Source organism: Pelobates fuscus, chromosome 1, assembly GCF_036172605.1.
Source record: "Pelobates fuscus isolate aPelFus1 chromosome 1, aPelFus1.pri, whole genome shotgun sequence".
Classification (NCBI taxonomy): domain Eukaryota; kingdom Metazoa; phylum Chordata; class Amphibia; order Anura; family Pelobatidae; genus Pelobates; species Pelobates fuscus.
Window position 1 is genome coordinate 312,591,897 of NC_086317.1, and position 27,879 is coordinate 312,619,775.

At 41.5% G+C, this 27,879-nt stretch overlaps 1 protein-coding gene across 1 annotated transcript; it reads left to right on the plus strand.

The window, feature by feature from the left end:
• Positions 1–18,565: 18,565 nt before the first annotated feature.
• On the plus strand, positions 18,566–26,023 carry LOC134614682 (transcription factor 15-like). Its single transcript, XM_063458720.1, has 2 exons — positions 18,566–19,406; positions 24,886–26,023. Exons 1-2 carry the CDS (start codon positions 18,858–18,860, stop codon positions 24,916–24,918), a joined length of 582 nt encoding a protein of 193 aa, XP_063314790.1. The 5' UTR covers positions 18,566–18,857; the 3' UTR covers positions 24,919–26,023.
• Positions 26,024–27,879: the final 1,856 nt, after the last annotated feature.

The window sequence follows — 27,879 nt, forward strand, 5'->3', positions numbered from 1 at the left end:
ATCAAAAATTACATTATGTGAACCTCAACCCATGTGGTTTATCTTTTGACATGTGGTTGTGGTGCACAATATATAGGTAGAACAGGTAGACAAAAGAAGAAAAGGTTTTTAGAGCATATGAATAATATTAAGAAAAAACTCACTACACATTCGGTGCCTCTTCCCTGTAACCTATGTCCTAAGTTCGATCCAAGGAATTTTTCTTGTGTGGGAATAGAAAATGTAAGACTGGATGAACGTGGTGGTGATCTTATTTTAAAAATAAGACAAAAAGAGGGTTTGGGGATTTACACTTTGAAAACTATGCAACCCAAAGGGCTGAATGTAGATTTTGACATGGTTTGTTTCCTATAAACCCTCTCTATGCTTGTTGATGTTGGGATGGATTTGGAGTCAAGTGTGTTTTATTTTTTGTTATTTTAATTTTTTTACGTTTTATTTATATATAGATCTTTTACTTTTATCTAGTTGTTTCACTTTATATATTCTTTCTTATATATGTTTGGATAACATTTTACATTTTAATACATTTGACTTTTATACAAATTAGTTCCCACAAGTGTTCTATAAGTGTACACATTCGTTTTTTAAAGGGACACTATGGTCACCTGGACAACTTCAGCTAAATGAGGTTGTTCAGGTGAGATCTATAGCTCCCTGCAGCCTTTCTCATGTAAACACTGTATTTTATGAGAAATTACAGAGTTTACATTGAAAGCTAGGAACACCTCCAGTTGCAGTCACTCAGAGTGAACCAGAGGGACTTCGGAGTTGATGGAGGCACAGGGCAGCACTGTGCACAGCATTCTGTGATTCAGTATCTCCTCCCTCTGCATGCAGACACTGAACGTTCCTCATAGAGATTCATTGATTCAATTAATCTCTATGAGGAGATGCTGATTGGTCAGGGCTGTGTTTGAAGCATGCTGGCTCTGCCCCTGATCTTCCTCTTTGTCAGTCTCAGCCAATCCTATGGGGAAGCATTGTGATTGGATCAGGCTACCACATGTCAGCAGACTGCTTGTTTTTCTGAGTCTAACAGCATGCAGAGTTACAGCTTCTGGCCTGAATACAGTAAGATTTTTTACTATATTTATGGAGGCATGAGGAGCTAGATGGTGGTGTTAACACTATAGGGTCAGGAATACATGTTTGTGTTCCTGACCCTATAGTGATCCTTTAAATCTTTTCCTGGTCTGGGCTGCTATTTGTGAGCATTGAACAAGGTATTTTATGGATTTTGTGGACTTGTATTTTAACTGTGGACTCTCATACGAATTTGGACGATATATGCTGAGCGCTGGTGGAACACATGCGTTATTAAGCATGCGTTAAGGAAGTATAGAACTTCGCTCTTAAAAAGAAAGTTCAGTGGAACCCACTGTGGACCGCATGCGCACTGTGCATGAGCCAACCTCACGAATACGGAATAACTAGAGGCTTATTTTGAACAGATGGATTATGATGTACTTCACCTCTGATTGGCTGATGGCTATTGAAGGAGGACGCTTTGGTGGTATAAATTACAACAAGCCGTCAAATATGGTATACAGACGCTGGGAACCCCAGACGAAGTCCACGGACGGACGAAACGCGTAGGGTGGAGGAGCAGAACTTAGTGCTTGAGTACTTTTATTTATACTTTGTGTTATTTTATTGCTAGTTTAATTTGGCCCTTCCCACAGCACTGAGTGGCTTTGTTCGTGGATGGTCCTGGATTTTCACGTGGATGAAGTACAGTGACTTATGATGGGCTCCTAAACTACTTTTATTCTGTGAGCGCAATATATAAAGTGTCAATTTTATTTGAAGACAGCACTGCACTATGTTTCTGTTTCTCCTTTTTTCCCTATATATGTATATCTGGATGTAAAGGGAAGAAATCAAAATTTGAAAGATCTACATAAATACTTGTTTTGGCTTCAGACTCCTTTATGTCTCTGAATGCAATATGCCCCATGTTTTTTTGGGTGTCTGGACATATTACACTATTTTTGGTCCTTGTCTATATGTTTTGCAGATTATGTTTGTTTATATTGATATCTACAAAGTACTTTGATGAATCTTCCTGTAACCTGCAATTCCAAGGGTAAAATATATGTTCCTTGTGTCACTGGTGCACTTTATATTTTGTTTTGATATTCACTTTTCCTCAGTGTATACCCAAGTGCCTTTATAATGGCATAAAGCAAGAGCATTTTGTCTGATCTGAAACAATTAAGAGAAGCTAAATTCAATTCATTATTTACTCCTCATGAAAGAGTAAATTCAAAGGATAATACTAACCACCATTGTTTGGATGAATACTTTAATAAATTAGAAAAACTGGCTATTAAAGAAACCAGAAAATGGTGGGAAATCTAATTTCCTAAATAAAAGGGAACCTTATCCCTAGGGGCCTATGACTTAAGTCCCCAGCGAATGGAGTAGAACAGCGGTTCCCAACCTGTGATACGCATACTCCCAGGGGTACAATTCAGTGCCCCGGGAGGTACGATAAACGAAATTGGTAATGGCGGCTCTGTCTATCGGATGGCCCATGCACTTAGGGCAACCCGATGGACATCTGCCATGAAGGGCCTGGTCGTGCATTAGGGCGCTTTAATTGCGCGACCGGGTCTCTCTAAGCCGCCTGGAGAGCTGGGAGGAAGTGCAAGCCTGTCACTTCTTCCCAGCTGACTAACTCTGAGCCGCGCGGGAGGCAGGGGGGCGTCGGCTCGCAATGTGGGAAGCCTGTGTTCAACCCAACTCCTAACAGCCCCAGTCGTGGAAGTCTGGAGGGTGAAGACCTGGAGGGTGGCTAAAATCTTAGCCTTTTTGAGTGTTTGAAATGAATCTGTATGTCTGTAGGTGAGACCAGAGTCAAGTATGACGCCAAGACAGCGCGCTTGTAGGGATGGACTTATGTGGATATCACTGACTTGAAGGGAGAGTGAGAGAGAAGGATCAGTATTAGGAGGAGGAAAGACAAGGAGTTCAGTTTTAGAGAGGTTAAGTTTGAGAAAGCGTGACGACATCCAGTCAGAGATGGAAGAGAGGCAAGCAGTGACACGTTGCAGGACGGCCGGGGAGAGGTCCGGTGAGGAGAGGTATATCTGACTGTCATCAGCGTACAGGTGGTAGTTGAATCCAAAAGAGGCAATAAGTTTTCCAAGAGAGGCAGTATAAAGAGAAAATAGAAGGGGACCAAGGACAGAGCCTTGGGGAACTCCAACCGAGACAGGGCGAGGGGAGGAGGTATCCTTGGAAAAGGAGACACTAAATGAGCGTTGGGAGAGATAGGAGGAAAACCAAGAGAGGACAGAGTCACAGAGACCGAGTGATTGAAGAGTTTGAAGGAGGAGAGCATGATCAACTGTGTCAAAGGCAGCAGAGGGGTCAAGGAGAATTAATATGGAGTAGTGACCTTTGGATTTAGCGGAGATTAGGTCATTAGTCACTTTGATAAGAGCGGTCTCAGTAGAGTGGAGAGGGCGGAAGCCAGACTGAAGAGGGTCAAGGAGAGAGTTGGAATTAAGGAAGTGAGACACACGGGTAAAGACAAGTCTTTCCAAAAGCTTTGATGAGTAAGGGAGCAGGGATATGGGACGATAGTTAGAGGGGGAGGACGGGTCAAGAGATGTTTTTTTCAGGATAGGTATTACAGTGGCATGTTTAAGGTCAGCAGGAACAGTGCCAGAAGAGAGAGAGCAGTTCAAGATGTGTGTTAGGATAGGCACAAGACAAGGGGAGAGAGATTTGATGAGGTGAGATGGGACAGGATCAAGTGGGCAAGTGGTGGGGCGAGAGGAACGGAGAAGTGCAGATAAACCGTATATTTCCAAAGTCCGTTTATCCTACGTTCTGCCATCAGTCCTAGCAGGCTGCAACTCCCCAAACCCTTGTCCCATGAATTACTTGCGCTGGCCAGGAACTCTGCCACCGTGATGCTGACCCAGCACCTGTTCAATTCCACCTTGCAAACCCAAATTAAAAATACCCAAGCCAATCGGATTAAGGTGCACCCCATCCGCCCTTTTTAAATTTAGATTGTCGCCCTCCAGTTCCACGTGATGAACAGACACCCCCCCAAGGCAATGCACAAATCTAGACATAGTCACATTGAACTTACGTCTGCTCCTTTTCAAACCCTTGGCATGTGGCAAGGATTACCAGCACAGATGGGGAACAATCTCGGACCATATCAGAGTACACTCTGGGGAAAAAAAAACATCAAACACAATGCTTTAAAGAGTGCACTAAATCCACGGTCCTGACCCTACCTAAATCATTAGCCCACACGTGGATCAAAAGGGTAACCGCCCCAGACATAAACCTGCTAAGGGCAAATCCTTGTAACCAATTCCCAAACGTAAGTGGGAGATGTTTGCTCTTATCCGCGTCCTGTGGATCACCACAACGTGGCCTATCCACTGAATCCTTCTCAGAGGGAACCAGCAAGAATAAATCCACCAAGTCCCCCTTTAGGATCTTGCATGCATGCCCAAAGGAGACAACTCACATCCAGGCAGGGAGAGGCGAAAGTGGGCAAAAGCAGTCATGCTTCCCCTTCCTTACAGTCCAGGGGATTTCAATCTCTTTTTCACCAGAGTAACCACATGGAAATGCTTTCTGGTGTCTGGAAATGGTAAATATATAACAATCGCAGTGCTAGATAATCTGTAATAAGAAACAAAAAGATAACTTTAGAGGCAAGCAATTTTCCCTATGCAGCCTCATTAAACTATTCACAAAAAAGGATAAATCATAATCCATATTCATAACCAAGGGTTACAATAAATTCTACTTATTTATCCAAAACGTTAATTATATTTGCTTTATTTCCTCGTGATCATCGTTATTGGGTAGAAAGGTGTTTTTTCTCTTTCAATCAAATTGTTTCAATGTAGGAGATCCAGTTGGTATTACCTCTATACATGATACAGGGTTTGTCATGAACGCACCCTACTTCAAGAGTGTGCCTGACTTAGTTGTGGTGGTGAAAGGGTTAAAGTGCACTATTTGTCTGCACTACACCAGAAATAATAATAAAAACCCACTTAACACCACCCACACTTAACCATAATAATATAAATATTAATATTTTTATTTCTTTTTGTATTCTTTATTTTTGAGTGCAGAGGAGATTACAGGCTTAAGCGGTGACATGTTTAGTACACAATATCGTTGCTAACAATTGGCATATATAGTCAAGAGGTGCTGCACTTATTTTTTTTTAAAGTCAAGTAAAAACATGAATAAAACAAGATGTAATATAAATTCAATAGCCTGCTTATAGAATAGAGTGTCGTGGGATGAACATCTAGGCATGTGTAGGTAGTGTGACAAAAGTACTCCTTTCCCTTGGTACCTTGTCCTGGGATTGGGGTGTTACACACAGTCTTTTCAGGCTTTAGAGACACTTTACACGCTGGATGAGGTAAAAGGACTTGCTCTTTTATTGTGGGTCCAAAATAAATGCACAGTAAGGTATAAAAGATATAAAAGGTAACAAAATATATAAAACAAAATCCTTGCTCTTCTGAGCACTAACTAAACAAAATAATTAGCTAACTGGGTCGGATGGCGTGTCCATTTCCCAACATAAACATAAACAACCTTACTGTTTCAGGGTTTTCAGCTCTCTGTTTCCACCGGTAATTGACAATCCTTTTCAGTTGAGTTAAATTAGGATTCAAACTCTGGAACTGGACTTCTCACCTGTAAGTTACAAGCAACTTCCAAAATGAGGAGTGGAGCACTGGCCCACCCTACTCTCCAAGTGCTCCATCCCAGGGCCCAAATATACACATATTTAAAGTGCAATATTCATTTTAACATAACACATTTCCCTGGGGCTAATTACACAAAGTAGGAACCTTACAAAATCTGGGGAGGTTTATAGATTCCCTCCAGCACAATTCCTTGCTTTCGGTCACACATCCTCCCCCCCCCAGCTCAGACCTATTGGGTCGAGCGACCATGGACATTAGCGAGTGCATCCACGAAAGACCATCCGCATTTCCCTGTTTACACCCAGCCCTATGCTCTATGGAGAAATTATAGGGTTGCAAGCTAAGGAACCAGCGGGTTACCCTACTATTTTTCTCCCTGTTTTGGCTCATCCAAGTAAGGGGTGCATGGTCTGTCACTAGTCTGAATTTCCATCCCAAGAAATAGTAGTCTACTGCCCACTTTATAGCCAGACACTCCTTCTCAACAATGGAATAGTTTCTTTCTTGGGGATTAAGCTTCCTGCTTAAATATAATATGGGGTGCTCCTCACCCTGAATTTCCTGAGAGAGAACAGCACCAAATCCTACATCAGATGCATCTGTCTGTAAAATAAATTCTTTAGAAAAATCAGGTGTTACCAACACTGGTTGGGCACAAATGGCTTCTTTAAGCTTTCTGAATGCTTGTTCAGTCTCTGGGGACCATTTTACCACTACTGGAGCATTAGCTTTAGTAAGGTCAGTTAATGGGCTTCCAATTGTAGCAAAATTGGATATAAATCTCCTGTAATATCCAATGAGGCCAAGAAATGTTCTCACCTGTTTCTTAGTCAGTGGTCTTGGCCAATTTCGTATGGCTTCAATTTTAGCAACTTGGGGTTTCACTAGTCCCCTACCAATAGAGTAGCCCAAATATTTTGCTTCCTCTAGGCCAATCGTACACTTATTGGGGTTAGCAGTTAGGCCAGCATTTTGAATTGAGTTAAGGACAGCCTGTACTTTTGGAAGGTGAGATTCCCAATCCTCAGTGTACTACAACATCATCCAAGTATGCAGCTGCATAGCGCACATGCGGCTTTAGTATTCTGTCCATCATTCTTTGGAATGTGGCAGGGGCACCATGCAAGCCGAAAGGCAAAACTCTGTACTGAAATAGGCCATCAGGAGTAGAAAATGCTGTCTTTTCTTTTGCTCGCTCTGTGAGTGGTACTTGCCAATAACCTTTGGTTAAATCTAGTGTAGTGAGGTACCGAGCTCTCCCAAGTCGTTCCACTAGCTCATCAACTCTAGGCATGAAGTATGCATCAAACTTAGAAATAGCATTCAGTTTGCGATAATCATTACAAAACCGTACTGTATTATCAGGCTTTGGTACCAGCACAATTGGACTGCTCCAGTCACTTTGTGACTCCTCAATGACTCCAAGATCTAACATTTTCTTAACCTCTGCTCTGATAGCTTCTCTGCGAGCCTCGGGTATTCTGCATGGTTTGAGATTGACCCTTTTTCCTGGTTCTGTCAAAATGTCATGTTTAATCACACTAGTCTTTCCTGGGACTGGGGAGAATACCTCTTTATTAAATCTAATACACTCCTTAACTTCCCTTGTCCGGTGTATTGACAGGGTCTCTGAGATATTTACTTCGGGGTCAATATTACACTTATCAGGGAAGGTTGAAGTCTCTGTAGTAACCAGAACTTCCCTTTCTTTCCATGGTTTTAGCAAATTGACATGGTATAATTGCACTTCCTTTCTTCTATCTGGTTGCCTTACTTTATAATTTACCACTCCCACTCTTTCAATAATCTTATATGGCCCATGCTAAGTTGCCAGGAATGTGTTCTCTACTGTGTGTCTCCTGGTTGAAATACTTGAATTCTAGCATTCTTATTATAGCTATTCTGCTGATTTTGTTGAGCCTGTTGCATGTGTTCTCTGACTATTGGCATAATGGCTTCAATACATTCCTACATCTGAGTTATGTGTTCTATTACACTGCGATGTGGGTTAGCTTCTTGTTCCCAAGTTTCCTTTGCTATGTCAAGTAATCCCCTGGGTTGTCTGCCATATAATAATTCAAAAGGTGAGAAACCCGTAGAAGCTTGGGGTACTTCTCTAATGGCAAACATTAAATAGGGCAATAGAAAGTCCCAGTTTTCCCATCTTTATCAGTTACTTTGCGCAGCATAGCTTTTTTTTTTTTTTTTTTAAATTCTTTATTTTTGATGTGCATGTATAACATTCGCTTGACTGTAATGCCACAACAGCATTCTTAGGTAATATAAACATACAAGAGTTCAAACAGTTGTTAAGCATTTAGAAGGTGCGCACATGGTTTTTTTTTTTAAACAATAAATGATAAAACAGGTTGAGTACATGCTGGCTGTCTAAAATTAATTACACAGACATTTGGTAACGGTAGCTTAAGGATATTGAGTGCATTAATCGTTGTCTCTTTAGCTTCGGCCCTATATATAATCACGCTGAAACAGGCTAACTAGTCACAACTTACAGTCTATTAGCAGTTAGGTTCCATATCTTAAGCAAGATTACTCAGCTTACACAGGTGAGAGATTTGCGTTGCTCCATTCAATAATTGTTATAAGAGATAAGAGAGTACAGGAGGAGAGCAGGGAGTGAGAAAGAGAGACAAGAGAGACAAAAGTACAAAGGTTGCGATAGCATTATGATACTAACGGTTAAATTCTGTGGCTAGCATTCAGGTTATCTTGACTAAAGTAAAGCAAAGGGTTAACAAAGTTAACAGAAACAGGAAACTCATACCCTTAGCCATATCACAGTACTGACATTTCTTGCTAAATCGAGTGAGCATTATGTGGGCGACGCCGTCTAGGCTAGGATCACTTGATTGAAGCATAAATTATACGCTTACAGTGTTGTAGTCTGCAACTGGTGAAATCTATGCTGCAAATAGTAATGTCAGTATGAGTCTATCTTGCGGTGCCCTACTGATGTGAGGTAAAGTCCGTTGCAGCTGCAGGGACGTGGTGGCGTGGCACTAGGCCATCCAGCAATGGGGTATTAAGAGTCATCCTATGCCTCTAGCTGGCAGGGGTGAGGCTTCAGCCGGTGCGTCTGTAGGCCTCTGCACCAGGGCGCCGAGAGTCCATCCCCAACTCTGTAAGGCGTGGAGGCCTCCTGTACTGTCGCCTGGTGTGCTGCTCCTGTCCCAGGTAGCCGCATGGTGGTCATCCTTTCGGAGGTGTGCTGGGGTACGTTGCTGGGGCTTTGGGGGTTGTCCGGCGTTCACCTTGCCGCTTATGTGTAGGTAGGTGCGTGTGCTCAAGTTGGTGCGGTCCGTCTCTCTCCTGTTTGCTTGTCGGTGCTTGTTTGGACGGGCGCCCGCTTGGAATGCCTGCAGTGGGGCGCCATAATGGCGGCGGCGGGTCAGTGGTCGGATCCACATGGCCACCGCTCGTGCTGCTTGTAGGTTGGGCATACCCCTGCTGCACTGCAGCTCATAGAAGGCCGAGCAGAGCCTGTCGAGGGCCTCCAGGGAGGAAGGCTGCATACGGGTGCTAGTGGCTCCCCTTTGTGAACTGTGACGGGCGGCCATCTTAGACGCTCTCCACCTGACTCGTGCTTCTCCCGTTTATGTGTGCCCTAGGGCTGGTCAGCTTGCCTGGTCTGTCCGTCCAGGAGGACCGGGAAATCCCCCACCGGTCCAAAGGGGGGGGGGAATTGGAGACCGCCTTCGTTGCTGAGGGGATCCGGTGTCAGAGAGAGCGGCCGCCTCTCCCCAGCTCCGGCTTCTGTAGGCCGCGTTTGCTGTTCCGCTTTTTTAGCTCCTACGGGCTTCAGAAAAGTCTTGTTGTATTCAGAGGTGCACCCCCGACTTGGGTAATGCACCCCGGTGGGTCCTTGGGCTGTTTGGCCCTTGATAATGCCGATTTTCCTGCCCGTTGAGCAGGAGCTCGTGTCCCCTGCTTCTGCTTAGTTCGACGGCCAGGCTCCGCCCCCGTGCAGCATAGCTTTTAACGTTTTATTAAATCGCTCAACCAAACCATCGGTTTGTGGGTGATAAACAGAGGTTTTGAGGTGTTTAATGTGAAGGAGCTTGCAGAGTTCCTTTGTAACCTTGGACATGAATGGAGTACCCTGATCTGATAGGATCTCCTTGGGAATCCCAACCCGGCTAAACATCATCATTAACTCTTTAGCAATGGACTTTGCTGAGGTTGTACGCATAGGTATTGCCTCAGGGTAATGGGTAGCATAGTCTAGTACTACTAATATATACTGATGCCCCCTAGTGGATTTTACCAGAGGACCCACAAAATCCATAGCAATACGTTCAAAAGGCACTTCAATAACAGGCAAGGGTACTAAAGGGCTACGGTAAGCCTCTCAGGAATCTTTCCATCACCAGTTGCTCCACAATGCGGCTGGGTGAGTTGATCTCTGGCTGCAACCATTTTCTGGCAAGGTGTATCAAGTCAAACATCTGTGAACGAATCGCTTTATCCAGGCTGTAAGTCCACGAATGAAATCTCTGGGCACGGACGGCCGTTGTCACCCCCAGACGTGCCAGTATTTCTGCTCTTAGCTTCTTGTAGTCACTGGCTTCCGCTGGTTCCAGATCATAGTATGCTTTCTGGGATTCACCAGTAAGAAATGGTGCTAGCAGACTTGTCCATTTCACTTCAGGCCAACCTTCTCGCTCAGCGGTTCACTCAAATGCCATCAGGTAGGCCTCTACATCATCTGTGGATACCATCTTTTGCAAGTAGTGACTCACTCTGATCACCTTTGGACATTGTGGTGATTCTGTGGCATCCCTAGCCAGCCTTTGTTGTAGACTCTGGATCTCCTGCTGTATGGCTCATGTGGCATGCTGCTGCTCCTCTCTGAGCAATTGATGAGCTGCTGCCAGTGCTGCTTCAACTTGCTTGAATAAAGCATCTGTATTTTCCTTTTGAGCCAGTACAAGTTGCTGCAGTATTGAAATGCTCTCTTGCTGTATTGCATTAGTCTCTGCAGACCTTCTGTTTGTCTCTTGCTGTACAGCAGTGGACTGGAGCAAAGCTTTCATGACATCCTCCATTTTCTCAGCAGTCTCTTTCTCCCTACTTACAGACTTTGCCGTGTGCTGCCCGCATTCTCCACCATATGTGACAAAAGTACTCCTTTCCTTTGGCACCTTGTCCTGGGATTGGGGTGTTACCCAGTCTTTTCAGGCTTTAGAGACACTTCACACGCTGGATGAGGTAAAAGGACTTGCTCTTTTATTGTGGTTCCAAAATAAATGCACAGTAAGGTGTAAAAGGTAACAAAATATATAAAACAAAATCCTTGCTCTTCTGAGCATTAACTAAACAAAATAATTAGCTAACTGTGTTGGATGGCTTGTCCATTTCCCAACATAAACATAAACAACCTTACTGTTTCAGGGTTTTCAGCTCTCTGTTTCAACTCTGTTTCAACAGAAATCAAACACAATCTCCCTCCTTCCTTGGCAGGGGAGTACTTAATAGCACCGGTAATTGACAATCCTTTTCAGGTGAGTTAAATTAGGATTCAAACTCTGGAACTGGACTTCTCACCTGTAGGTTACAAGCAACTTCCAAAATGTGGAGTGGAGCACTGGCCCACCCTACTCTCCAAGTGCTCCACCCCAGGACCCAAATATACACATATTTAAAGTGCAATATTCATTTTAACATAACACATTTCCCTGGGGCTAATTACACAAAGTAGGAACCTTGCAAAATCTGCGGAGGTATATATATTCCCTCCAGCACAATTCCTTGCTTTCGGTCAGAGTAGCTACATAACATTTGCAAACGTCACAACAGCGTATATCGGTATTCATACAAGCTTAGTATCGGCATGAATATTTGCACGTTTTTATAGTGTAAACAAGCTCAGTTACAGGCTAGACATTGTTTTACTGCAGTGTGGTGTAGTGTGTAAGTAGCTTGGTAATGCTTTGCTGTATACTCTTGCATTGAGTTTGGTGCTGGGACTTGCTAGTCTGCGTGGAAGATGAGACATGTGATTCGAAGCGACGTATTGACAGACAAGAGGATTAGTAGTTAAATGCAGTGAGTGAGTGAGTGAATAAACTAGCTGAACTGATAGGTTAACACGGTGAACCTCTATGGCTGTATTCCTTTAATCATATTTGCGATATATAGATTACCCCTGCTTGTGAATGAGTAAAGGCTGTCTATGTGTTGAGCATTGCAGCCCTGCGGCCCGTGCATATTAGTGTGTGAGGACATATATATATATATAAGGTGCATTCGACATGTTACTTAACTTAGCTTGGTACATTGAGTCTCTCATACTTGGACTGCTTTGGTAAACTAGAATAACGAGAAAGCTTTAGCTGAAAGAAAGTTCACTCTGCCAACTTGTGAGCAGCTGTAATGTAGACGGCAGTTAGCTATGATGCTCTCTGTGGCATGGGGGCACCTGAGGCAGCAGACAGCGGCTACGAGACCCCTAGAGTCCTGCAATGCCTGCATTTCAGCCTATACCTTGTGCAGTCATCTCCCAAGTTTGCAGTCTGCCGGTCTCGATGGCTTCCCCAGTCTGAGGTCCAGCTCCAGTGGCTTTCCGCGGTGTGTTCGCCCGTGCGGCACCTTGGCTTGTCTTCCCGGTGTGTGAGTGCGGGTATGAGCGAAATTGCTGTAGCCCCTCTCCGGCTTAAATATTACTATTTTAACGCTGCTGCCACCAAGACAATTTATAGATGGGGTACCTTGGTCCCCCCAGGTAACTTAATAATAAAAAACCACCAGATACAACTTAGCATAATACCTATGCAATTGCATTAGTCTCTTCAGGTAACGTGATTCTTTACCAGACTGTCACGGGTGGCGGTACGGATACCGGTATCCCTAGTGCCTGATGATATGATGAGAGTCTCAGGGCCTGGTGCAGGGTAACATTCAGGGCCTGGTGCAGGATAACCACACTCCCCCTGGTGTTGAGCACCAGCGTTTGTGCGGCCACATACCAAGGCCCTGATGCAGCTTCTGTGGATTCCAAGAGCCAGATGATATGCAGACCTACCAGGAACTATGTATGTATCCAGTACAGAAACAAGGCAATACATAGACACCAAACAAGAAAACAAGACAAGACTAGAAGAACCCAGAAGCGGAGCAGGACAGAAAGCAGAACCCAGAACATGTACACAAGACATGAGGGAAACATGAACAGGGCAGGACAGGACTGTACATGAACTGGGAATACAAAACCAGAGATGCAAGGCAAAAAAGAGGAGACATAAGTACTATAAATGTAAAACATTGGAGATCTAGACATACATAAATGGCCAAGATGTATGCAGCCCACCACTGCGGCAAAGTACTTCAATTACGGTGAGTTCCTATCTGCCTAGATATGCATGACTAAATAAACAATAATAAAACACACACAGCACTTACCTGCAAGAAATGGGCAGAGGACTTGAAACAACTGCCTGCAGAAACCAACTAAAACAAAAAGGATTAATGGTAAAGGTGTGGCAACAAAAAACAAACATTTAAAGGAATCCAAGAGACTGGGAATTCCAGGAACAGAATACAGGAACCACCCAGAAAACCCAGCATAAAGAAAACCAGACATGGAATAGAAAACCAGAAAAAACAAGAAAAACTATACAAGAATTGTAAAAAGAGTACTGTATACTAGAAGCCAAGGCCAGACATCTCCACAGAACAGGACAGGATGTGACACAGACAAAGGCAGAACTTAATAAAGGAATATTTATAATGAGCAAAAAATTAGTCAAAGTGCATACAAAAAATAGATGATAAACAAATTATTTACACCAACAACAGATCAAAACAAAAAGGATAAAATAACAGAATTCCTAATGACTTAATCAGGTTTTTAAGTAAAACATCTGCCCAGGGGGTCTCTAGCAAGGAAGATGGTGAACTCATCAACTAAGAGGTACAGACCATATGGTTGAGGTCAGTTAGTTTACATTGGAACTAGACATCTAGGCATCTCAAGTGTAGAATTTCACACTGTGCAGAGCCTTTGATTAATCAAAGGATCAATCCTATACAATTTACATTACCCCTTCTGTCATCTGACCTCTTCCAAGTGGCCAATTCATATATGCACTACACAAATTACATTAAATGGCAATATTCTATTGTGCAAGAATGAATTAAGCACCATTGGCGTGACAGGGTTAAGAATTATTTGGGGAAAACATGACCTTCAATCAAAGTCCTAAAATTTTTACAAAAAAATATAAAGTCTATAGTAAATGAAGAAATAACTTGAGAGGGACAAAAAAAAGACCTTCAGAAAGTACATTTACATTTATTGGAGACAGTGCTCTATCTGATTGATTACTAGCATCTCTGGTACTTGAACTGTGCATTAATCGGTAGGTTCCATCTCTTCATTGGTGCCTTGTGGCAATACTCTGGCTCAGTTCTAAACAAGCAACAGAGGATATTTCTAGTAGGGATGTGCATGGGGAAAAAAAATTGGTTTGGTTCGGAAATTCGGGTAAGAAAAAAAATTCGTCACTTTTGGCAATTTGGACTTTGCGAATTCGGAATTTCGGCAATTCAGGACTTCGGAACATCTGTAGGGCTCTCCCTAACACTTAATTGTCCCTCCCTCTCTTGTATTGCCACTTTTCAGAAATCCAAAGCACTTCGGCACTTCCGAAATTCAGCACTTTGACAATTCGGTTCGGTTTGGCACTTTCTAAATTAGGCACTTCCGAAATCGGCAATTCGGCACTTTGGACATTCGGAAGCATCCAAATGTCCGAATTGCCCGAAATGCGTCCAAATTCACATTCGGAACGAAACAAATTGCACATATCTACTTTCTAGAGATGTATCTGTATCAGATGTCGTATCCGTGATCACCCATTCTCTTCAATAATATTGGCCAGGCTTGTTGCTAGTCTGTAGGTTTACGGCTTTGCTCACTCTTAGATCTTTCCTTTGTTGTAATCCTAAGTGTCTCTCTGAAACCTGCACCTCTTCCAGACCTCGACTTCAAATTGTAAGTTCTTAACGCATGTGTTCACCAATTTGCGCATCATCCTCATCATTTCCTGTTTTAGTGTGGAATGCAAAATTCCCTCTGTGCTCCTGTCTTGGACATCTCTTCCTGTAGACTTTCAACATTGAGGAGGATGACATCAAGAGCACATTTGTTTGATGATTTTATGATCCTTTCAAATCAATTCACATATTTCACAAAGATTCACCCTTAGGCTTTTTTGCATCCTTTTTGCTTTATAGTATTCAGACAGCTTTATGTGAAACTGGCATCCCAAGTATTTTATTTATTTTTTTACGTTCTTTATTTTGGGTGTGCAGAAAAGCATACACAAATTAAAAGAGAGATTTGGTGTAAAACATAACAAGAAACTTTAGGTTGAGAATTAGAGCACAAAATGACATGAACAGCACTTTTTGTTTTGTTTGAAGAGTAAAATAGTATTCAAGATCATCCCAAGTATGTTTATCTGAATTTGTTCTAATCTGTAGGGGTGGCTGCTGGTTTGGTTAAGTTGATAATACCAAAATTTGGTACTATAGAGGCAATCATGCACTTGACATCTGTGTCAGAAAAAATAAAGAAATTGTTTTGGATAAAAGAGTGGAATTCATTGGTCCTTAAGGGTATGAAAAGAGATTCTGAATTGTAATTTTTTGGTGAATTTTACTATGATTCTCTTTCGGAAAGTGGCTTGCCTCTTACATTATTCTTTTGTTTCCTACTACATATTATCTAGTGCTGCAGGTCCTATACGGCTGTAATCAAAACTATTCAAACCCCATTCGAAATTAGGTTTATTGTCAAAATGTACAGACTTTCAGCTGTTTGCAATGAACAAATCAAACAAAAGCAATTGAAATAGCCTAACACAATGAATGCTTCAAGAGGTTTCCCCAAATTAAACTGAATGCAATTTATATGACTTCTCTAGTCTCAAAATTATTCAATGAATAGAATCCCTCACAACAGCACAAATATGCAACACAGTTGTTGTCTCAAGCATATCGGATTCAACTAATCAAAGGCTTCATTAGTTGCACCAGGTGTGCTTGGGCCGGAACACTCGAAATACCTGAACTGGCTAAGGGTTTGTTGAGTGTCACGTTTGACTGCATGTTAGAAATATGGCTAAGTCAAAAGAATGGTCCACAAAGTTGAGAGAAGAGATCATCACCCTTCACAAACAAGGAACAAGAAACAAAAATAAAGCAAAGGCACTGAATGTTCCTAGAGACACCATTGGAAGCAAAGTTTTAAAGTTGAATGAACAGTGATTACACTACCTCAACAGGGCAGAAAAAGAAAGCTATTGATGGCTGCAACCAGAATACTGAGAAAGTGGGCTGTACAAAACTCTTGAGTGACTGCAAAAGAGTTGCAGCAACACTTTGAGGCAACAGGCACTGAGGTTTCAGTGAGCACAGTAAGGCGTGTACCAAACACAGAAGGTTTCCATACACGAACTCCAAGATGTTCACCACTACTGACAGAAAAGCACAAGAACAGTCATCCCCAACATGCTTAAAATCATATAAATAAGCCACAAAAGTGTGGGGATTCTGTTTTGTGGGGTGATGAAACAAAACTGTAACTTTTTGGCCTGGAGTAAGAAGAATGAAGCCTATTCTGAAAAGAGCGCTATGTCTACAGTTAAGCATGGCGGTGGCTTGGTGATGCTTCTGGGCTGCTTTACATCCTCTGGCACTTTAAACCTGCAGCATGTGGAAGGCAAGATGGATTCATTTAAGTATAAGGAAATCCTAGGAGAAAACATCATGCCATCTTTGAGGGAGCTGAAACTTGGGCGTCTTTGGACTTTCCAACAAAACAATGATCCCAAGCCTACCTCAAATTCCACCGAGGCTTAGTTACAGAAAAAGTCCTAGAAACTTCTACAGTGGACATCACAGTCACCTGACTTGAACTCCATAGAAAATCTCTGGTGGGATTTGAAGAAGTGGTTGCAGCACGCAAACCCAAGAATATTAGTGAACTAAAGGCCATTGCTCCTGAGATTCCTCAGGAATGCTGCCAGAAGCTGGTGTTGGTGTTGGTGCTGGCTATGCATCGTGTTTGCAGCATGTCATAACAGCAAAAGGGGGCTCTACTAAGTACTAAAGTTGCTTGCCATGAAGGGGTTGAATCATTTTGAGACTGGAGAAATTATGACTTGCATTTCAGGTGAATTTGGGGAAACCACTTAAAGGACCACTATAGGCACCAGACCACTTCAGCTTAATGAAGTGGTCTGGGTGCCAGGTTCATCTAGGGTTAACCCTGCCTGCTGTAAACATAGCAGTTTCAGAGAAACTGCTATGTTTACATATGGGTTAATCCAGCCTCTAGTGGCTGTCTCATAGGCAGCCGCTAATGGCGCTTCCGTGCTTCTCACTGTGATTTGAGAAATGCTTTCCTATGGACTGACTGAATGCGCGCGCGGCTCTTGCCACGCATGCGCATTCAGTCGATGACGTCGGAAGGAGGAGGAGAGTCCCCAGCGCTGAGGGAGCCCAGTGCTGGAGAAAGGTAAGATTTTAACCCCTTCCTCCATCCAATCCATCAGAATTTCAATTCGGACCGAATCAAATTGCTCATGCCTAGTAAAAAATATTTGATAATAGATCCAGTTGGACAACAGCCAAACTGTAACCAAAATTCTACTCTAGTGCCACTGAGATAAGAGAAGGATTTGACAGGAGTATTATGGTTCGTATAATATTATGGGGTTTGAGGATGGCATCAGGGTCACTTGGCATACATGGGGTTCAGCTTATGGGTGCAATACCACTGGCCCTTAATAGGGGAATTGGATGAAATGATAGAAGGGGATTTTTTTTCCCTGTGTTTGGTTGCAATTTTGTTTTGTACTAGCTATCCAAATAGGAGGGAAAATATTGCTATTATGCATGCATAACAGGTTACACAGACATGTAATAAGGTCTGAACTATAACAGTTTTCCCTATTCATTTTGTGCAGATTTGGCAATATATTTTATGGACCAAATCCATTGATATTATTTATGGCTTTGACAAGTAAGCTTGGTGTTTGAATTTAGAGAGCAGGTGAATTTGCAGAATGGTCCGAAAATAATATTTAACCAAAAAGAATTGTGGATGCCAGGAATCGCCTCTAGGAACTGTTGGAAGGAGCCAATACAATCACAGTGTTTCAAAATATCAGACATAAACACATACCTGCACTGATCAAGACACTAGATAATAGCTAAAGGTTATGCTTTTCAGCTCAGAATGGACAAACTAGATTGGCTACTTTAATAATTGCTGCCATCGAAATCTATATTTCTGTGCATAACTGACTTTATCCTTTACCTATATATAGACAACAATGTAAAATTAGTTCAAGAAATATAACAGTATGCGCTATGTGCTTATAATAATACCTCTACCTCAATAATCTACCTTAATAGAAAATATAACACTTCATTTTACATAAAAAAAATTATATATACAAGAATACTGTTGTTTAATATTTTTAGTATTGCGCTGTGAGGCAAGTGGGCACCATCCTCTCTAAATTAGCAACCCCTGGCTTCTCCTTGCCCACCAACCTCTGTGATTGGCTATTTTGATCTAAATTTTGATCTAAATTTTACGAATCTGGTTTTCAGTTCACCCATATTATTGTTTATTGAATAACCTCTTCAGGACCATGTTTAGACATATGCCTTGTTGTTGTAACAATCCTGAAATGTAATTGATCCCCAACGGGATAAACCCTAAAATCTAGTATAAAAGATGTAGGAGGGGCTGCTGGCAAAAGCAATACTTTTAATTTGGTTTCTGTGGCTGATGAAAGTGAAAGGCACTCTTGTGACCCAAGTTAGCACATAGCCTCTCCCCTCTCACTCTTACAGGGACAAGGCAGGAGGGTCCTTGTCTATAGCTTCTACCCACAACATGACAACGAGAACAGGTGCACTTCTTATGATGGTGCTATTGCCCCAACAACTCTCTCCACCAACCCCACCTTTCTTGCCTTTAGGAGCAACCACATGCTCAGTCTAAAACGAGCAACCATTCAAAAAATGACTTGCTGAGGTGTCAGTGGATCAAGTGGAGCTGCTCGCTATCAACAGGTGCTGTTTGCCTGCAGTGCATAAAAAGTGATGGGAGCCCGGGGGTTGGTGCTGCTGAGAGCAGAGACACAGGCTGCTGGGGTGGACTGCAGGAGTATGAAGTGTGTTGGAAGTGGCTTAGGGCAACCCGGAGACTGTGGCAGCAGTGGTTTTGTCTCCGATGCAGAGGATCTGGAGAGTGTCAGTGACAGTTCAGACAAGTCTCTGGGTGGTGGCGATGAGGGAGGTTACTGTAGCCCAGCTGAAGAAAGCAGGGGTAAAAGAAAAAGGAAAAGCAGGCTGTCTGGAGTCAGCAAGCAGAGACAAGCTGCGAATGCCCGGGAGAGAGACCGGACACATAGTGTGAACACAGCTTTCACAGCCCTCAGGACTCTTATTCCCACAGAGCCTGCAGACCGCAAACTGTCCAAAATAGAAACTCTGCGTCTGGCTTCTAGTTACATTTCCCATCTAGCCAACATTCTGCTCCTGGGGGAGGACTGCTTGGATGGGCAGCCATGCTTACATTATAGAGCTTCAGTGGCAAGTGCTGCTCCCAGGCCCATCTGTACCTTCTGTCTCAGCAATCAGAGAAAACAGGTAAGAAAGACACACGTGCTGCTTACTAACAACCACACACCAGGCACAACTGGGTTCTATATATTCCCCGAATTGGAGCAAAGTACAATTTCTGTGCCCAAAATAGCTCATCTGTAAAAATTCTCCAACTCAGTTTTAGTCAAATTGCAATTCGGATTCTAATTCATTACAGTTTGGTGTCAAGTGAATAATTCTATAAATGGCAAATGTGGCCCCTTTATTCGGCTTAATTCTCTTCACTTCAGCTGAAAAACCCTTCAGAGGTTCATCTTATTCGCTATCATCAGCCTAACTGAAACTGCATTGAGCCAAATGGGTTACTGTTATTTTCAAATGGATTTTATTGCAGCCAAGATCATTATTTTAAAATAACTCATCAAAATTGCAACAGGATGACAGTCAAATCCCGCCACAACAGAAACAAAAATAGCTGGAGCTAAGGTAAGAGTAGGGCTTGGGAGGGATATACAGTGGGATATTGTTATATAGTAGAAGGGGTTTGGGGGCAGTATTATGGTGGTCTATGAGTTAGGGGACTTCAGTACAATATCCTTGGTTTGTATCAGTGGAATAGTATTAACTGAATGAAACAAATTTGGTTGCAGTTCTGTTTCAGTTTATGAATATACAAATGAGACAAGTTATGTGGATATTAGATGAATAAACACAACTGAACGGTAATACAAAATCTGTTGAAATTTGGTTGAAATCAATTTAGGCGTCTGATGCCAACAGCTCATCCTGCTGGCCTCCTACTATTATAGTAGACTTTAGGGTTTATCTTCTTCAGGATAAATTACATGTCAGCACTGTCACATCAACAAGGAATTAGCCTAAAATGGTGCAGATGGAGCAATTCACTAAGCAGTAGACTATGGTGAATTGTTAACTAAATTTGCCAAATTGTGGTCAAAAAAGCCAATCTGGAAATAAATAGACTGTTGAAAAAATTTAATCTATTTTGCCCCACAGTTATAGTTGTAATCTTGCTTACATTTGCTATATTCTAGCTATAATACTCCAGTGTAAATACGTTTAACTCTATACAAAGCACACTTGACTAATAATTTGTGACATTTAGGCACAGAACTTAGTTAAAAATATATTATTATAGCAATGCTATAATGGTGCTGCTCTAGTTAGAGTGCTTAGAGCACAAGTGGGTATAGAAATGTACCTGTACACAATTTTGCTGACAGGAGATGCTGTGGAATGTGACTCCAATCATGCTCAACTGTGCTTTACCAGGCCACAAATGATGGGAATCCTAAAACTAAAGCTCAATTATTCTACTTGAAGTAGGTCTTATTATAGTACCATTACAGTGTCACTCAATATATGTTCAGCTTCCCAAAAGCTGTTTTAATGACACTATTGATTAAAGGTTATTTTATAACATGACCAACTTGGCATGCCTTCAGTAAGGAATGGCTTAAAGGACCACTCTAGGCACCCAGACCACTTCAGCTTAATGAGGTGGTCTGGGTGCCAGGTCCTTCTAGGGTTAACCCATTTTTTCATAAACATAGCAGTTTCAGAGAAACTGCTATGTTTATGAATGGGTTAAGCCTTCCCCCTATGTCCTCTAGTGGCTGTCTCATTGACAGCCGCTAGAGGCGCTTGCGTGCTTCTCACTGTGATTTTCACAGTGAGAGCACGCAAGCGTCCATAGGAAAGCATTATGAATGCTTTCCTATGTGACCGGCTGAATGCGCGCGCAGCTCTTGCCGCGCGTGCGCATTCAGCCGACGGGGAGGAGAAGAGGAGGATCGGAGGAGGAGAGCAGGAGGAGATCTCTCCGCCCAGCGCTGGAAAAAGGTAAGATTTAACCCCTTTCCCCTTTCCAGAGCCGGGCGGGAGGGGGTCCCTGAGGGTGGGGGCACCCTCAGGGCACTCTAGTGCCAGGAAAACGAGTATGCTTTCCTGGCACTAGAGTGGTCCTTTAATGTCAGCTCTTGCAGGTTTTCAGGGTCAAATGATCACAAACAAAATAGCAAAATACATAAAGATGGCAAGCAGACCGACAGAATGGTACTTTCATCACATACAGTATGATAACCTGATTACATGACAGAATGCTAGTTTGGCATAACTCTAATCCTGACATAGTGCCATTCTACCAAAATGGCATTTCATAAATTCCTATGCTATGCTTTTGTAGGAAATGTCAGTATTGTGTACATGTAGATATCACTCTTGCTTATATAAGCATTGGAGTTACATACTAGTTACATGCTAGTACATACACAGGCTGATATACCTTAGAGAAATACATGCAAATTAAATTATTATTTTTTTTTGCAAATAGATTCTTACACTTTGTGCCATACTGTAACCAGTTAATGGAATCAATAATGATCCCAAGCGATGGGGTTAAAGGACCACTATAGGCACCCAGACCACTTCAGCTTAATGAAGTGGTCTGGGTGCCAGGTCCATCTAGGATTAACCCTGCCTGCTGTAAACATAGCAGTTTCAGAGAAACTGTTATGTTTACATATGGGTTAATCCAGCCTCTAGTGGCTGTCTCATTGACAGCCGCTAGAGGTGCTTCTCACTGTGATTTTCACAGGGAGAAGACGCCAGCGTCCATAGGAAAGCATTGAGAATGCTTTCCTATGGACTGGCTGAATGCGCGCGCGGCTCTTGCCGCGCATGCGCATTAAGCCGATGACAACCGAAGGAGGAGGAGAGTCCCCAGCGCCTCAGCAATCCATGGGTTAAAAATACTTGCTCAGAATAGCACGGTTTGATTCTCCCCCTCTATTTCCAATCTCTTCTTATCTTTGCCATTGATCTTCCGATACACACTGACCACTAGGTTTACAATGACTGACAGCCTCTTTAAAGTATCTCATGAGGGGCATGTCAATGAATTGCTAGTATCTGCATCAAAAATGGTATCTTGTACCAGACCTTTCAAAGCAGCAGTCAGTAAATCCAATCATTACAATTAAAGGAACACCACAAGCACCAAAACCACTACAGTAGGCTGTAGTGGGTTGGGTGCCAATAGCTCCCAGGAGCATCCCACAAGGCATTTAAAAGAGCCAACTTAAAAAAGATACAATATGTATCCAAAAGTTATCTTCTGTCTTCTGACTATTGTTACTGTTATTGCTGAAGGAATCTTACTTTGTACGGAAGTTTTGGGTAGCAATTTATTTTTAATCCATGCAGTTTTCTACAAAGTAGCCATCATCTTTAGTTTAGACTGGCCAAACTGAAACAACCACAAAATCAGACCATAACAGATTTGCATAGAATTCACAATGTAAAATATACAATATGGGGGGAACAAACAGGTCACGTCCTGAGGAGGAATAGTGGTGGCAATATTAGTGTGACTTATCTAAAGTTTCTACAGTAACAGAACAGAGCCTGCTCTCTGTTTGCACTACACATATCGGGAAGACATACTGGGCTGTAGGCCAGCATATGACATAATATGTTTACAAAAACCCACAGCTTTTCATATCAACCCCTTAAAATGATCATAGATTTCAGTATATGGAATTTACACATTTTAAAAAACAGTCACACAAAAAAACAAAACATTTTGGAACATTAACCCTGTAATGAAATAAAAGGTTCTAATCATGGATACCCAAACTTCAGTTTTACTTAAATATTACCTCTCAGCTATTTACATCCATTTACCTTATCCATCAGTGGTCAACCCGTTTGTTAGCTTTTTAGCTGATCCTCGACTTGCAGCCCCTTTTATTTCCTCACTTCTATCCAAAAACTACCCTCAACCTTATATTCATTTAAAGACTTTTAAAACCCCTTCACTTTTTCCTCCAAATCTCCTATAGTCACCACCATCTCTTTCATTCCTTCATCTTTTTTTGGTCTGTTTATCACTATTCCTTTATCCTTGATTTTCTAAACTTTTTCATTCTCTCTTCCTGTTCATAATTTTTCATTTTACTCTATTATTAAATCTACCCCTGCTCCCCCAGCCTGTTTTTTTTTTTTTTTTCTCTTCCCTAACCTTTTTGCCTATACGCTCTACTTTCTTTTCCATCTAGCTTATCGAACTTCCTCTTGCTGCTCACTCTCTTTTTGACATACTCTTATTTCTTTCTCAACTTGTGTCTCGCATTCCCCCCTAATCTGCTTTTCAATGTCTTCCTTTGTTTCTGTCATGGAGACCCTCTTATGCCTGCCATATTGTACTGCTGCCTATGTCTATCTGCTTTACAGGTCCTTATTGTTCTTTCCCTTTGACTTTACACATTATTTCTGTCCCGACACTTACTGGGTAAGTGAGTGGTTTAGATGAAGATACATTTTTACCCCGAACAGGATCACTCTTGCCAGCTGTTATTAGATGATTGATTTTATATGTCATATATTTCTGTGTTGTCCTGTATTACCTGTGTGTTGATACTTGTTAGCGATTGGAGTAGGTGAGACTAAATAGTTTAAAGTTTACAATTATGCTGCAACCCATGGTATGAGACTCTTACTTCCCCATGGAATCATGGCTTCCATCCTTCTAGAATGTGCAGCTTTAATGGACCATTGCATGTCTAGTATATTGATTAGGTGCCACTAACGCTGGAAGAAGAAACCGTACAAGGCACCTTAAGACAGCTTACCCTAGGTTACACTGACTGGCCCATTTCCCCTATTCATACCCGCCGACATTTATGCACGTTTAGGGGAAGATTTAGTTTTCTTCCATGCAGTAACATCTATAATGACTTTATCTATTTCACTTTTATTGCCTGAGTTCTTGTCTTTGTAAAGCCTAGCCAAGGTTTGCTTACAGGAACAAGTGCTGTATTTCAGGTCACACACCAAGTGAGATCTTACAGAACTCCCGAATGCCAGTCTAGCATACATTAAAGGAGGACTTGTATGGTGGTCATATTGGCAGGCAGTGATGGAATAAGATAACCTGTCACAGACAGCTTCCTTCCGGCAATATCTGTGTTTATCGCTCTGCCTTTCTTTCTCTCCATCTCTTTTTGTTTTCACTCTACCTTTTTCTCTGCCCTTTTATTTCAGTGTTCAGGGTTTTTTTTCGTTCACAGAATTTGACTGGGACCATTTTACTATAATGTAAATTTTGAGTTGACTATACTAAAGCAGTTAAATTTATGATCTAGGCGAACGGTAGATCTATTAATGTTCTTGTGGGCAAGGTCATGACTAAACAATGGTTTCATTTAATAAATTGTGGATATATTTCAAGCAGCCTTGTAGAAAATCCAGTGCCTAGTCATCATTTGATCCCTCCTAAAACATTTTTACTTATACAATTGTATGTATATATATATATATATATATATATATATATATATATATATATTCAGTCTAATTCAAAATTCACTTGTTATGGGAGGTTCTGTTGGACGGCCATATGACATTCCTAATATTGTTAAATGAAGAATATTATTGATTGTTTGATGCAGTTGAAGATTTTGGTGGAAACTTTGTAATTTGTGTTTTTTACTTCCTCTTTCAGCACAGAGAAGGGGATAAGCACTTGCCTATTTAAGGTGTACACAGATATTTTGTCAGAGGAGCAGCGTGTCCAATTATTGCACTGAATATAGAACAGTTCTAAATATAATCACTCTGCACTCTTTTGTTTACATTGAACTCATCGAAGGAAGACATGGAGCTTGCATACTTTATTGCTGAATGGAAAGAAACATCAACGGAAAACAATAAATAAATAAGTAAATATATATATATCTCACAAGACTAATATGCACTTTGTTTTACATTGGACAAGTTTATTAAGGACACCATGCATCTTACTGGGATGGGAAATTTGCACCTGGCGTTGCTGCTATTTTTTGCGCAAGAAATGTTAAACCCGAGCATGATACGGACGGTGGTTAACCCAACGACACATGATGAAACCTGACCTTGGACACGAATTGGTTCCATCAGTATGTGTTGTCACAACACACTTTCACCTGTGCTTTTCACCACTAACCCTTCCTTCAATCCCACCAGCTTTACTGTCACATAGCACAAGCCATTTACAGCACTGGCAAGCAGCTGTCCCTTTAAGGAATGTAGAGGGAGGGGGTGAACAGCAATGTTTGTGATCAGAGACATTGTATTCAGCACAGATTTTCAACAGGAGTACATAGGAGGTTTACATGTCAGTTGTGTGTTAGAAAGGGATATATAAATTATTATAAACATTTGTAAACGGCACATATGGTTTTCTAGAAAATTACTCTTCTTCTTAATTGTTTCATGCTCAGGCCATGATGGCCATATTTTATAGACTTCCATGGTGCTAGCTACCTCATTTTCATTGGCAGAGTATGGAGAGATGCTACCTTTCTCTGACTCACTGGTCATGGAATAAATATATGTTGTACACCCAGTGCTCCACGAGCTAACACAAACTACAAACACCGAGCTCAGCTTACATTACTGCAAATGGTCAGACACCTGACACGGTCAATTTGCTTTGCTGCATGGAGGTCTATAAAGGTGGTATTAGAATATTATGATGAGAGAGATCGTCACATATGCACTATATGAGCCCTTTACAGATGCAGCATAGAGTTCAACTCAGTTTGAAATATTTAGTTTAGAGGTGGTTTTGGCACAAAATAAAATATAAGTCTTTTGAACTACATTTATAGTTACAAAGTCTGTATGAGTATTATTTGGAGACAGCCAATGCTAGCTTAACTTGCTGAGGTTCAAGAGGCACATTGAGCAAACAAGGATAAATGTTATCATACGAATGGTAGAGACCTGTACAGATAATTACAAAATTTTGATCTGACATCTGCTTCTCATTTCTAAGAAATATATGTGAAGTATTTACAAGTGAATGATAAGCAGCGTACACTGTTGGACATTCTCAGATAGAAAACTGCTTCTTCCAATCCTAGAAGATTCCTAGCCTTTCTCACTCTGAATGTAAAAAAGTAGACAAGGAATGATACAAAATATATCTGAATGTATATATATATTTTTTGTCTTTAATGTCTGCTATGTACGTTTAAGAGCCCTCCTTTTTTAGTGAAAAAGGTTTAAAAACACAATTAAAATTATGTTTATTCCAGACAGACTCCTAACCACAGCCTAATCTTTGTACTGTAACATTACCAAGCTTTACGGTTTCTGGCCAATAAATGGTTCTTAAAGAGAAGCATTATGGACACATGGCCATACATGGTCATCACCACCATCCACCAATCCAGTCGCTATAAGGATCCACACCTAGCACCTGGTGCCTGCACATTATGCATGCTAACACTGGGTGTGAAATAGATTCAGCTATTCAAGTCTGAGCCCCTAGTGGCTGTCACTATATGACCATTTGTGAAAGGGGAAGCAATATTCATTAAGATGAAGTGATTCTGGTGCTAAAATTAACCTTTTAATCTTAATTATTGAGTTAAAAACACACGTGTCAAAATGACTATTAGTAAAAATAACACTTTATGGTCAAAAATTACCTCCAAACCGTATATTACATACCTGGGAATACTCAGGGTCTTCACTCCAATCTTAGGATGAGAGGGCGGATTCTCAGGGATCTACATTGTTATGATACTTCAGACTCCTATTTGGTGTTTTTCTTTTTCATCTATAGTTGATATGCATGTTTGCACATAGTTGACTAGATTAAAGCGTAAATGTAAAACCTTTGTGGCAACTCTTGTTATCCTGGCACTAAAGCTTCTCCCTCTCTCGCTGTCCCCCTACCATCGTGGCTCAGGTCTGCCTTAACCTGTCCCTGGGCAATGTCAGACCTAATGCGCATGCACAGCAATGGCCGCACTCGCATTGGGATTTCCACCATAGGAAAGCATTACACAATGCTTTCCTATCGGGTTTTGGGTGACACTGGACGTCCCTATGCATAGCGTGAGGACGTCTAGCGTCAGATAAGCCTACAAAGGTTGCCTAACAGCCTGGAAGTCCCTCTAGTGGATGTCTTCTAGAAAGCCACTAGAGTTGGAGTTAACCCTGAAAGGTAATTATTGCATTTTGTAAAAAACTACGATGATTACCTTTGCCGGGTAAGGGACCTGGGACAGTGCACCCAGATCATGTCAATGAGCTGAAGTGGTCTGGGTGCCTATAGTGTCCCTTTAAATACTCCCCGGGATACTATTGATGTATTTTTAATGAAGAAGTTTATCATAAATATATATATACACATACATACCAAATAAGTGGGGGGAAAAAGTGTGGATGAAAATCCCTTCCACCTGAAATAAGTGGATAGTAAATGCAATGTTAAACACAAATATATACACATACATATATACAAAATATTAAATAATATATATTATTATTAATAACATAAAATGTAATAATAATAATATGACTCTGTTTTGGCTTTTTTTTTGTTTTGTTTTGTTATAATATGGGTTATTTAATCATTCATGCACAGTTTAAGCACTCTAAGGAAGATAACCACCACAGCTCATAGGCACCATAACCACTTAAACGGCTTGAAGTTATGGTTATG